This window comes from Euprymna scolopes, chromosome 19 (genome assembly GCF_053919585.1).
Source record: "Euprymna scolopes isolate OS-2025 chromosome 19, ASM5391958v1, whole genome shotgun sequence".
NCBI classification, from domain to species: Eukaryota; Metazoa; Mollusca; class Cephalopoda; order Sepiida; family Sepiolidae; genus Euprymna; species Euprymna scolopes.
This window is the reverse complement of record NC_136500.1, coordinates 104036771-104049910: the sequence shown is the minus strand read 5'-3', so window position 1 is coordinate 104049910 and position 13140 is coordinate 104036771. Positions and strand designations below refer to the sequence as shown.

Sequence of the window (13140 nt, the reverse complement as noted above, 5' to 3'; positions counted from 1 at the left end):
GCCCTTTTAAAAAGGAAAAGGAACGCGTGCAAAATCACGTGCCATAGAAACTTTTACTTTAACGGAAATATAACACTATTGCATTCAATATAAGTAATACTAGAATTATCCACAAGAATATGTGATGACGTGGTTATAAAGTATTTGGTAAAAAGTCAGTTATAAAGTTACACTTTTCTTCTGGAGGTTTAGCACCAGCAACACTCAAAATACAATTTCAAATTACTCAAGACTTCTACTCAGTTATATCAGATGGAATGAAAGCATGTTACTCCCCACCCCACCTCTATGGATTAAATAAGGTGTTCCATTTAAAATTTTGTAATTCCTGAGTTTGACAAGATATACCTGAAGAAGGTTGGAGGTTACATTGACCGAAATGTAAAAATAAGATGAGAACAGTTTGAGAAATCCAAATATTACAAAAAGTCACTAATGCAGTAGATGGTAATTCTCTTAACGATTCTATAGTATTGATTCAAAGCAGAATGTCAAATTAAAGTACAGTAGAACCCCGGGAACACGGCATTAAAAATTAGTAACAAAATACAGTACAGTATATAATACACATGTATATAATCAAATAACTTATTACTTAATGGTATTATATATAATACTGTAAGACGTGGCAAATACCGTAACCAGGGGCTGGAAAAACATTGTATTCCACATCGTAACCTGAAAAAAAAAAAAAAAAAAAAAACGGATCCTAGGGCCACCGTATCCCTGGGTTCTACTGTAGTTTATCACATACTACATCATCCTCAGCTGAATTGTTACAATCTGTAGACGTTCACAATATCATTACACAATAAACATGCTCAATGCAGTATTTACATCCGAATAAGACTAGTGCTCACACTTTTGTTCTCTTTCCAAACAATCCAGTCACATGCAGATAATGAAAACAGTGTCTGATTTCTGTACAAACTTTATTCTGGATTAGTAATGATCATCTTTCAATATTGCTCATCAACCTGAAAATGCTCATTTGGGATTAATCCTCTGGAATCTGCTTGACAATCTAATAAACAGCCAACAAAAACACAGGCATTGCTCAGTGAGTCCATCAGCGAATTTAAGTTGAGACATAAAATGAACATTAAATGAAATGTGATTTTAATGATCAATTGTTTAGATTTTATATTATGCAAATAACTTCATAATCAAGTGTCCCAGTTCTTGTTCATTAGCAGAGATGTCTTACTTAGATGGCAAGAAATTTATGTAATTTTCTCATGTAAACATTTAAATTTATAATAAACAACCAATTTTAGTAAAATAAAATGCACCCACCAAATTTTCGTAAACGCTTTGAAACTTTTTTATGGACCTTTGTAAGAAGTTAATAAAATGCTTTTAAATAAGTTCAAAAAGGACACCTTCAACTTCATATATTTCCACAAGGAAGAAAAATAAAACAGGTTATTACTATAGACTATGTTGATCTAACCAATGACATTTGTGTATAAAGTGAAGAACCTACAATCCAAAACAAAATATGCCATTCTTTATTTGATGAGAAGACTTACCTCATTTGTTGTTTATTGCTCTGTGAAATATGCACAGCTTTATCAATGTTAATAGACTGTGTGATAGCTGTCAAAAGAGAAACAAACCAGTGAAATATGCAACCAATGAAAGCATTTCTGAAAAAAAAATGTATGTATTCAATCAGGAACACCAGAAAAAGTAATAGGACAATTTTACCTAAATTTTTAGAAATGGCTAAATTGCTATTATATAAAAAGAAAAAAAAACATCAGTAATTTACCTGTTTAATCAAGCAATGTTTGGCAAGGCATAAAAAGTTAGGCATATGGGAATGTCAAATTGGGATTAAAAAAATATTAGAAAAATTTCTAACACAGAAGCTACATATTTTATAAAAGAAAAATATGTGCATAACAAAGTTTTTTCACACAAATACTTATAAACAGAAGAAAAAAACAAAACAAAAAGCTGAACAAAGAAAAACAACAAAAAATATAACAATAAACTGTTAGCAACAGATATAATGCAAATAAGCAATCCTCCACAAAATGTTTACAATAATGGGTGAGAAATGTTTTATACACCATTTCTATAAGACAGGCTGGTAACATTTTGTTGGTTTGATTTCATATAGAAAATTGAGAAGGATGCTCAAGTTAGTAATGTAGAACTGCTGAAGTAAGAAAGGCAGTTGGTAGAGAGGAAGGCTAAATGAAAACATAGGAAAAAGTGATGATGATGGATTTGAGAGATGAATAAAGACCTGGTCAGAGATAGATTAATCAATTTCAAAAATTTATCCAACATATGTTAATACATAAAGTAAACATTAAATTGGTGATGTAAAAAAGATAACTTTCAACGGTAGCAGTGAATTTTAAACCACTAAGCCTAAAGATTAATATTTCATAGTATCTACACCAATGTTACATGTTAATTCTATGCAACTACAATAATATAGTACAAAATCTATTTTGAAAATGAAATTAAGTTTTCTCTATCCTACATTATGCGCTATATATATATATATAAAATGGCTAAATGCAGACCAATCAACATGAGGATTTAAAAAATAAAAAAATGAAAATAAATATTAACTAACCAGATTTCGTTCCTTGCTCAACAGAGCTAAATCGAGGAAAATATGATAAAAAAAAAAAAAAAAAAAAAAGTCATGAGTATGGCGGGGGGAAAGAAAAAAAAAAAAAGCGAAAGATAAACAGGGAAAATTATATAGAAACTAAATTAAGTCCTAAAAGATTTTCTTTTTGCTTGCAAAGAGAAGGTCTCAAAGACTTAATAAAAATAGTCTCTAGAATTTTTAAATGAAAGGGCGAGTGCAACTTACTCAAGATCGTAAACATGTCAGCACTAAAATTCGTGGCACACGCATGGTTATTTATAAGGTGCTCACAAATTGCAGAACCATACATATTATCCAGAACATCCGAGGATGAAAAATTTGCATAACGAATCTTTGATGGTATATGTTGTTTTAACCGGAAATCTAATCTTTGCGATGTTCGCCCAACATAGTGCGCACTGCAACTACATTTAAATAAATAATAGAATTATGTTGGTGAGGGTGGGGGAAGAACATCTTTGCAAATGGACGACAGCATAGGTCTAGTTGAAAAAACAACATGTAGATTCAACGCAAAATAACACCATTGCACAGACAAAGACATTTGCTTAACAAATCGGTCACTGATGTTACCTAGTCAAGGTAGACGTAGGTAAACAGGACATCTGTTAACTATGATTTCTTAAGGTTTATAAAAATTGGAAATTTTCTTATTAATAGTAGTTTCAACAATATCTAAAGGGTAACCATTGTTACAAAGGGTCTCATTTCATAAGCTCGTTATATATTTTTTCAAACCAATCTTTTCTTAAAATTAGAATTTTCAAAAATTTTACATTTAAAAATGCTATTTTAAAAATGGCAAAACATTTTTAAATGCATTTCACAAATATAAAAAAAACAATTATTTTATATTTCAATTTTTGTATTACAAGATTTGGTGTAATGTGCTTACTGATCTGCGCTATTTTTTTTTTATCGTATTTCCAAGTTTAATGATGTGTTTTTTTATTCAATTGTAAGGTTAAAGTACAGAATAGGTACAAAACACCCTCCCCTCCCTATGTCTCCCTATGTTAAGAATGGCTTTTTAAATAATAACATTATCTCAGCACGGATCAATAAGTGCACTCCCAAGATTTTAATAATATTTTCAAAATGGCAAAAGCTATATTTAAATATTAAATAAATTGACAATTTAAAATTTCATAAAATTTTACGAATTTATAAATCATAAATTTTGTCAACAAACATGTTTAACCATTGCCCAAATGAGTAAAATTTCCAAATGCTCATATTTTGTTCAACATCTGTTTTACATGCTAGCATGCATTGAATAGCTAAAGAAATTGACTTTCAAAATAACCCACTATCGCATTATACATCCATCATATAATTCTCATATCCTCTACCCTCACTGGCAAATTTTTATTCCATATATCATCTTACTGCTCTGCTATCAAGATATACTTAGTCCACATCAGAATTCTCATCCATCTACAATGTCTTACGCTTGTTGCACATAATGTGATTATTTTCTCTCCACCTAGCAGTAATTCTACTGCACTTCTTCTGTTCCTAATCCTTACAAATATTACAAAAAAATTGAATTACACCCAACTCTTTAATAAGCAAAGAAACTTTTCTCTTTTGGGAGCTTTGCAAACCCTAGAATCACTGCTCATCATTTTCATCATAACATTTACTTTTATCTTCCACAACATTCCTCCACATCCTTAGGTCATACATTGTTTCATAGATATACTTGCTAAAATCAATATCCATGCGGAATCTTAACATACTTTTACTTTAACATTAAAGCTGTCACTAAATGCGCTGTTAATTCTAATACAACAGCATTTCTATACATTGCTTGAACAACTTTCACCAACCACTGGTTTGTCTCTAGTTTACGCAAAGCCCACTAAGCAACCTTCATTGACACTATCAAAAGTTCTGTCCAGATCAACAAGAGTAAGATAGTTTCTTACTCTTGTTGATCTGTCTCAGGATGTAAATATAGCAGCAGTTGCCCAACCATGAAACCAAACTGCATTTCATTTATGCTTATTTGACTTTTTATTTGCTGCTCAGTTATTCTCTCAATCACTTTCAGAACCTGATTCATCAATTTTGAGTGTGCAATCATATTTTTGACAGCTTTAAGAAATCGATTTCTAAACTAACTTATCTCTCGCCAGGTGTGTACCCCTCTTTTTCCTTTTTATCACTCCCTACTATTTTCTTTTTTCAACGGTTCTACGTCTAACCCAAGAACTCTCACCCATTTGTGTTCATAGCAAGAGAGATATCCTTCATGCTACCTATTCAGTTGGGAGATGGAGACTCATACTTTTATCGAGACACCATTTCTAGACTAAAGAGGGCTTCAACTCTTTTTTTTTTTTTTTCTTTTTAAATGTTTTTTTCCCCATAAAAAAAGGTAGAATTATTCGTTGAGTCTAAACTCTACTACTTCTGTTGAGAATATATCAAAAGCATCACATATTTTCCAAGCTTTTCTTTAAAATAGTCATCTTGAGAAAGTATTGAAATGAATACAAAATGCAGATGGATAAAGCCCCCCCCCCCTTTTTTTTACTTACTATTATTTCCATAATTAAAATGAATAAATTTAAGATATTTATAGGAATTCAAAATCAACAATATTTTGGAGTGTACAATTTTTTCTAAAAAGACTTGATATCAACAGCCTAAATTGTCCAAGGGACACAACTCTGATCAAAGTGTCAGTTTGTAATTAGGAGGAAATATTGTTATGCTAAAACGAAAAATACTATACAGGAAGGTATATATTAGAAACAGAAATAGTATTCTAGAAGTAGGGATAAGTTAAAGTAATGTAAGATATTATTTAGAGGTAAATAGCAGTTAATATCAGTTTCAGGGAGATATTACCAAACACTCAAAACATTTCTCACATCAGTACAATAATAGAAGTTAAATTAAAGAGCAGAAGATCAAATTAACAAGAAAAAATAAAACAAAATACACATCTAGATACGAGTTAAATATAAAAAGTACGATTATAGATCAACGTAAAAATAGTAAAAGTCAAAAAATAAGTCAATAAAAAGTTTTTCAGACAGTATTTGGAAAGAAAACTAATTTCAATGTGTTCCATCAAGAAATAATTCAACATTTTTTTTAATGTTTCTTAACCTTCTCTTTAATGCATTATCATAGTTGTTTTTAATACATTAAAACTAGAAATTTATACATTAAAACTAGAAATTTATACATTTAAACTAGAAAGAGGATTGAACTGAATAAAGATTAAAGAGAGAGGTATGGAAAAAATGGGAAAGTAAATTTGTTGCCTAACCTAAACCTATCATATATATATATATATATATATATATACACACACATATACACATAAATAAACAATAAGGCACAAGGAAAGCTAAAAAAATAGAGAGGGGAGTCTGTGGTCATCCTTTTAACTTGTCTAAGGGGTATCATTCACAACAATCACTCCAGGGGCTTTCCTATTTACTGTTCCCAAATCAAATCGATTTTTTTTTTAACAAAGAAACTTAATTGGTTTTTACTTATACATAAACAAATTTAACAAAAATAGAAAATAATTTCGTTGGTGTGGGGAGACGGTCCAAAAAAGAAAAAAACTGTTAGTAGGGCCCTCTCAACCCTCGCTAGATGGCAGACTGCCCACTGTTTTCCAGCTTGATGAAGGCCGAAAACAAGCAGGTCGATCCCTAAGGGATTTGAAGATCTAAGTTTTGGAAAAAAGTATAAGATGGGGGATATGTCACTCCAAGTTTGGAGAAAGAGCCAGCAGCGAAAAAGAAAAGGATGTGGGGGGGGGGGGGAGAGGACATCTTGGCGTACTCTATCAGGAAAAGAAGGGGACCATTCACTCAGCTAGCTATAAGAAACAAGGCTTACCTTAGTGGGACATGGGTCTGGCAAGACTGGGAGCCGCATACGCCATATCTAGAGAACGCATGCTCAAACTTGGCTCTTCTTTGAACGTACAAGCTCGCTGCCTTACCCATCTTCTGTCGAAAGCCACGGGATGTAATCTCTTCTTATCAGTTCTGATCTTGAATGGTGCTTGAAAAACGTGACCAGATCCTGATCTGCCCAAGATTCAACCCCACGCTGAATGCAGTCTTGACATCCACACCACGATTTTGGTTATGGCCAGGATTGTGAGAAACACCATTTGTTTCTCCTTGTTCCACAGTAACCTGGCATTGTGCACAACCAGGGATATGTTTAGCGGGCAAAGATGTTTGGGATTGATGCAAGCTGTCACCTCGTTGACACTTTTTTTTTTTTTTTTTTTTTTTTTTTTTTTTTTTTTTTACATTTTCACCCCAAACAAGGCATATTGCCACTTTGTTATAGGGCGCCACTATCAGGGACATGGGCATCAGGGGTACTGTGTAGGGAGTTGGGCAGCAAGATGTCGGTTCACGTTGCACTTGGAACTTCTGCATGTCAGTACAGTTGCGGAAGCAGGGACCTGGAAGGGAATTCCAAAGTTTAGCTGTCTTGGGGAAGAAACTGCTGGAGTTTTAGGCTCTCTTACATCTAAGGATCTCTACTGTGAAGGGGTGGGATTTAGCTGCTTGTCGGGGGATATTCACGTTGAGGGGGGCACAAGTGCTTGCAGTTCGTCAGAGCATTTGTAGAAAAGGCAGAGAGATGCAACATTTCGTCGATGGGACAGGGGCTGAAGTTTAGATGACAGTTCAGGACCGATCAGATTGGCGACTCTCTTTTGAACCTTGTCTAGGAGCGAGAGACTAGTGTTAGATGCACTAGCCCAAATATAACAACAATACTTATAGAGGTATAGCATACTTTCGGGTGTTAGTATCTTTCTAGCACGGTAGAGAGAACCTACCTTCTTCGCAGCAGTCCTGGTGATACTATCGATGTAATTGTTCCAACTCAGGTTTCCTGAGAGCGTTAGGCCGAGTAGTTTAAAGGATGTACTTTCAGATAAAGAGCCATTGGCCATTGCTATTGGTGGTAGAGAAGGTTTCTTGTAATTATTGAAGAAAACGAGTTTTGTCTTGGCAGCATTGAATGTGACCATCCATTTATGTCCCCATTCCACTACAGATTGGAGGTGATCCTCTAGTGTTTCTGCCATTCCTTTAGATATGTGTTCATTTGTTTTCCTGTCGTCAGCATATATACCCATCTCACAGACAATTTTGTCAGGGAGGTCATTTATGAATATTAGGAATAACAGAGGTCCCCGGATAGACCCCTGAGGCACTCCCGCATTTATATCATATTGTTTAGATTTATTATTGTCAAGGACAACCTGGATTTTTCTCTTATCTAAGAAGGATTTAATTAGGTCATGTATTCTTCCAGTGATACCATATGATCTGATTTTCCTGAGAAGACCATCCTATACCCTGTCAAAAGCCTTAGATATATCTAGAACTACTGCTCTACCCTCCCCCGCTTTGTCCAGTGACGTATATACGTTCTGAGATTACAGTTAGGTTGTTTGCTGTTGAACGGGCTTGTTTAAATCCATATTGTTGGTTTGTCAGAAGTTTAGCATCTGTAAGGTGATGGACTAGAGCTTGGTTAATTATTGTCTCAAATATTTTGGCGAAAAGTGGGAGGAGGCTAATGGGGCGATAATTTACTGGGTCAGTTCTTTCGCCAGAATTCTTGAAAACTGGTACAACAGGAGCAGTTTTCCAGCAGGCAGGAAAGCAAGGCATTTGTTGTAAAGTTTGAAGAGAACTGGAGCTACTTCGGCAGAGCACTTTTTTAATAGAACAGCCGGGATGAGATCAGGTTCACATGCTTTTCCAGTGTCAAGATTTCTTATGATAGCATGCACCTGAGAAGGGGTGATTTTCAGATCGTCTAGTGGGGTGTCTGTCCACAAAGGAAAGTCAGGTAGGGGGTGGTTGAAAGGGTCCAGTGTGGAGTTGGAGGCAAACCAACTGGCTAGCATGTTAACCTTCTCAGTTGCAGAGCAAACAACCTCATGATTGTTGGATAGTGGGGGGATTGTTGATTGCCCATTATTTACTACACTGTTGTAGATTTTCCAGAAGTCGCGGGTCTCTAATTTCTGCGCTTCGATGCGTTTTTTGGTGGTTTCAGTAAATTCTCTCATAGCTGTCGCTATTTCTTTCTTACCGTTACTTCTGCCTGTTTGAACTGGACTTATGTCGGTTAAATCTGCGGCACGCATGCTGCCTTTGCGCAATGGCGACTGCACAAGTAGAAGTAAACCATTGGGGAGAGTGGGGCTTGCTATAAAATTGCTGTTTTGAACCATACCTACAGTACTGACAGAGTTTGCCGCAATCAAAGAAACCATGCTTTGGTAGCCCCTCCGCTGATATAATTCCTTATATAGCTGCTTTTTCGAAGCCTGTCAAAGATAGCTGGACCTCTTGAGTGTAGCTGAGGAATTGCGTGTCGCCCGGCAGCCTCCGAGGGGCCTTGACTGAATGAGTCCAGGGAAGGGGCTATTGACCGCAGGGTTCCATGCAGACATCAATGTTCGACTCAGGAAGGCCAACCTTGCAATGCACTTTGAAGATTCTTAGGAAACTAGGCTATTCCACTAGTTTTATGGAGTTGCTTCAGCAGTTACACCATAATATGAAAGCCCAAGTGAACTTTGGCGTTGTGATGATGATTTAAGTCAGGCATTCCCAAGTCTCCCTCACAAGGACGTTGGATACAGACCTCCTGTCTGCGAACCTAATGCCTTCTCCCATCCTAGAGCAGCTTGGACAAGCGGTGCCGGAGGGTATTTAAGTGTTTCGCAGGCAGGGGAAGTACAGCCAGCCGGTAGAGGAAAGACATAAGTGGTGCACACTTCTGTTGTAAAGAAAGTTTCCTTCGATGTCATGAGGTGACTGCCGGTGGTGATACCTCTCCATGCACCTAACCACAAACCAACCGATTTGCTGTAGTTGATTTTAATGCTTGGAGACTTTAATGCACGGGTTGAAAGTGATCACCTGGAGTGTCTTAGGAAAATATAGTCTTGGTAAGGCAAATGATAAGGAGATTTTCTTCTGCAGTTCTGCACTGAGCATAATCTTGCAGTATGTAATATCTACCAACAAAAACCCATTCACAAGGTAATGTGGATACATGCTAAACCAAATCATAGTCATATTCTTGATTACGTCATCATGCGCAAGTGTGATCTTCAGGATATGTGTACTGTAAGAGTTATGTGGGGGTGCAGACTGACATTGATCACAATCTTGTTCGTGCTAAACTTAAGATGTGTATAAGGAAAAAGGTCAAAGCCAATGGAGTGAAAGTGCCTAAATGCATTGATGTCTCCAAGTCACAAAATAAGGAAGCGTGTGAAACTCTTCGGACCTCATTTATTAATATCTCATTTGACGGAACTTGGGAACGATTCAAGTTACAAGTATGAAATCCTTGGCTTTAAGAAAACCAAACATAACGATTGGTTTGATGAAAATGATTCTACAATCACCAATCTTTTGGAAGAGAAGAAAAAGGCTCACGAAATATTTTTGTGTTCTAATGGACCAGTTAAAATAACTGTAGAAAAAGTGCATAAAGAAACAAAATTAAAAGTACAGAGTGAGACACGTCAGATAAAAAACAAATGGTGGGCCAAATTGTTAGTAGACATCCAGATAGATGATAACCACAAAAATTTAAAAGATATGTATTACAAAATCAGACAAGCTTTTGGACCGCAACCTCTAATGTTGGTACCTGTGAAATCCAAAGATGGTTCTGCCCTTTTCAACAACGTTGAGAAGATCATGGAACGATGGACAGAACAGATCTATTTGATAATCCACCTGAAGTAAATGGTATAGTTATTGATAGTCTTCCTCAAAAGGAGGTTGTTGATGAGAGATGACTGATCCCAGCATTAATGAGACTGGACATGATCCCATCAAGTTCGGTCTCATTAATTAATAATGTTAAATTATTACTATTTGGAGATGATAGCATTATCAATGCAGTCCATGCACTTATCCTTGTTGTTTGGCATGCTAATGCTATCCCTCAAGATTGGATTGATGCAATATTGACCCCAAAGAAGTCAAAATCTCCGTGTTGTGATTACGGAAGCATCAAACTGGTTTGAAGCAGTAAGAAAGGTTTTAGTAAAGACGTTAAATCGTTTGCTGAAATGGATTTGCCCCTCTATCATCCCAGAGAATCAATGTGGTTTTAGATTTGACTGCGGCACAACGGACATTATATTTTCTGTGTGATAGTTAATGGAAAAATGTGTGGAGTAGTGAGTGTCTTTGTATCCAAAGTTTTTGATACCATCAGTTGCAATGCACTTTGGAAGATTCTTAGGAAACTAGGCTATTCCACTAGTTTTATGGAGTTGCTTCAGCAGTTACACCATAATATGAAAGCCCAAGTGAACTTTAATGGATCTCTGTCCAATTTAATTTCAATTGAAAATGGTGTGAAACAAGGTGATATACTTGCTCCTACATTATTTTCTATACATTTCACTGTGATGCTGGTGCATGCTTTTTACAATGTGATATTGGGGTGAAGTTCTTGAATTTTTATATGCAGATGATGCAGACCTTGTTTCACATTCAGAAGCAGACACACAGATGATTATCAGCTAGTCATCAAAGGTTTGTAAAGCTTTTGGACTTACCCAATCATCCTCACCCGATTACCGTATCCAATGTCGTTATGTGAGGCTGTCATGGGACCAGGAACTGGCCGTGGCGAGAATGGTGATTTAGATGTTGTGGCCGGGAAGGTGCTGTCTTTTTCTGATCAGGATCTGATCGCTTTCTTTAAACACCAACTATGGGTGAAGATCAGATGTGATAGAAAGAGGCTCCATCACGCTATATTTGACAGAAAATGGATATATGTATCAAGCCTGTGTGTACGAAAAGGAGCCAAATTTTAATATGTGCTCCCCTAAGTCTATCAGAATTTTGGGAGAATTTTTGACACCTCTAACACAAAATTGCGAATAAAATATAAAAAACTTGCAATTTCTCTTTTTAAAGTGGGTTGTTTATTTTCTTTATGGAATATACTTCCAAAATAATCTATTAAAGTTGTTTAAAAAATAATAGAAATATTTTTTTATTTCAAAAAAGCAAAAAAAAAAGTGTTTACAAAGTGCTGACGCGCCTTCATGCAGCCATTTTTTTACGAAATGAAATCAATTGAATTTTATGAGTTAAATATTTTTCAATTTTTAAACTTTAAAAATCTATCAAAATCTTTCTATTGGTTCAATTTTTACGATATTTTCAGGGTCAATGTGAAATTTTATGCTCTTTCCAATAAACCAAATATAATTTTAGACAAACGTTTTTTTAAATCACCCTCCCCATTTTGAAATGTCTATTAAAATTTAAATAATCAATTTACTCACCAAAGTTTTATATATCAGAAATTGAAGATAAAAGATCAATAATGTCCTGTTTTTATGTCCTTCTGTCCATCCGTAGTTCAAAACAAGAACAAACACCGGTTCGGCGTTTCGCTAACACCGTAAAAATGCTTATGTAATGGCAGCCTTTTCAAATAGTTGTTTAAAAAAATTCTTTTATTTAAAAAAATACATGGAATTTAAAATATAAATATGGATAAATTCTTAACAATGAAGAATGAAAGTACCAATTGAATAGTATTTTTTATAGGTAAGTGATTTTTTGGAATTATATTTTTTATACTCGAAGTAAGTAAAATTTTGATTTTCTTTAAATCGTTTTTAAAGAAAACCGATTTAAAAAAAAAAATATTGCATAATTTGCTATTAAACCTGTTATTTTTTTTAAAATTTGGTCTTTGCTCCTTTAATTGAAAAAAAAAAAATTAGGGTTTGAATTACATTTTTCAAGTAGTTATAAGCTTGGAAAGATAGGAGGTCGAATTATTCAATTTTTTATTGCACATTTTTAATGTCAGTTTCTGACACTGCTAGTGCTCCCCGCCTAGTCATGGAACGTGCAGTTCCGTCAAGTGTAATTTAATTTTTAGTCTTTTAGCTAATCAAATGAGTACTCCATCCCTTTCCGACTAAGAAGTCTCCAAGATCCCTTACCCCTCCTAACTGCAATTTTTCTTTTCACTCCTCCCTGTAAATTTCACCCATCAGAAAAAATTTAATCACTTACACCCTCCCCCTCACCTACTAATTTTGCTTTTCTCCATTTCGTCCCATCTAGAGGGCATTGTAAGAGATGGCCTATCAGCTGAAAAAGTATGTCATCGCCGAGGTCCTAGCAAGCAAGATATGTGGAACACTTAGACTGTTGAAAATAAGCAGAAATTTTTACATGAAACTTTTGAACTTTGATCCCTTGGCAGCTCAAATTTTCGACCCAAACCAATTAAAAAGCTTGCCCTATCTCTGAGTACCCTTTATGTAAAATTTGAAGTGTTTAGACCAGAAATTGGTTGAGTAATTTAGTAGAGACCGCAGAAGTCATTTTTTTTTTTACTTTGACCCCAATTTTGACCCCATAACATTTTTTTGGGCTCAAATCAAATTAACAAGTTTGATCCATGTCCAAGTAACCTAT

The 13140-nt window shown here is 35.0% G+C and overlaps 1 protein-coding gene across 1 annotated transcript in view; it reads right to left on the bottom strand.

Annotated features, from left to right (window-relative positions):
* Positions 1-13140, bottom strand: part of LOC145239863 (protein Mis18-alpha-like) — a 100661-nt gene that overhangs the window by 50686 nt on the left and 36835 nt on the right. Inside the window, exon 3 of the mRNA XM_080103431.1 lies at positions 1533-1599. Coding sequence (XP_079959557.1) covers positions 1533-1599 — 67 coding nt within the window. The remainder of the gene's footprint in view (positions 1-1532; positions 1600-13140) is intronic.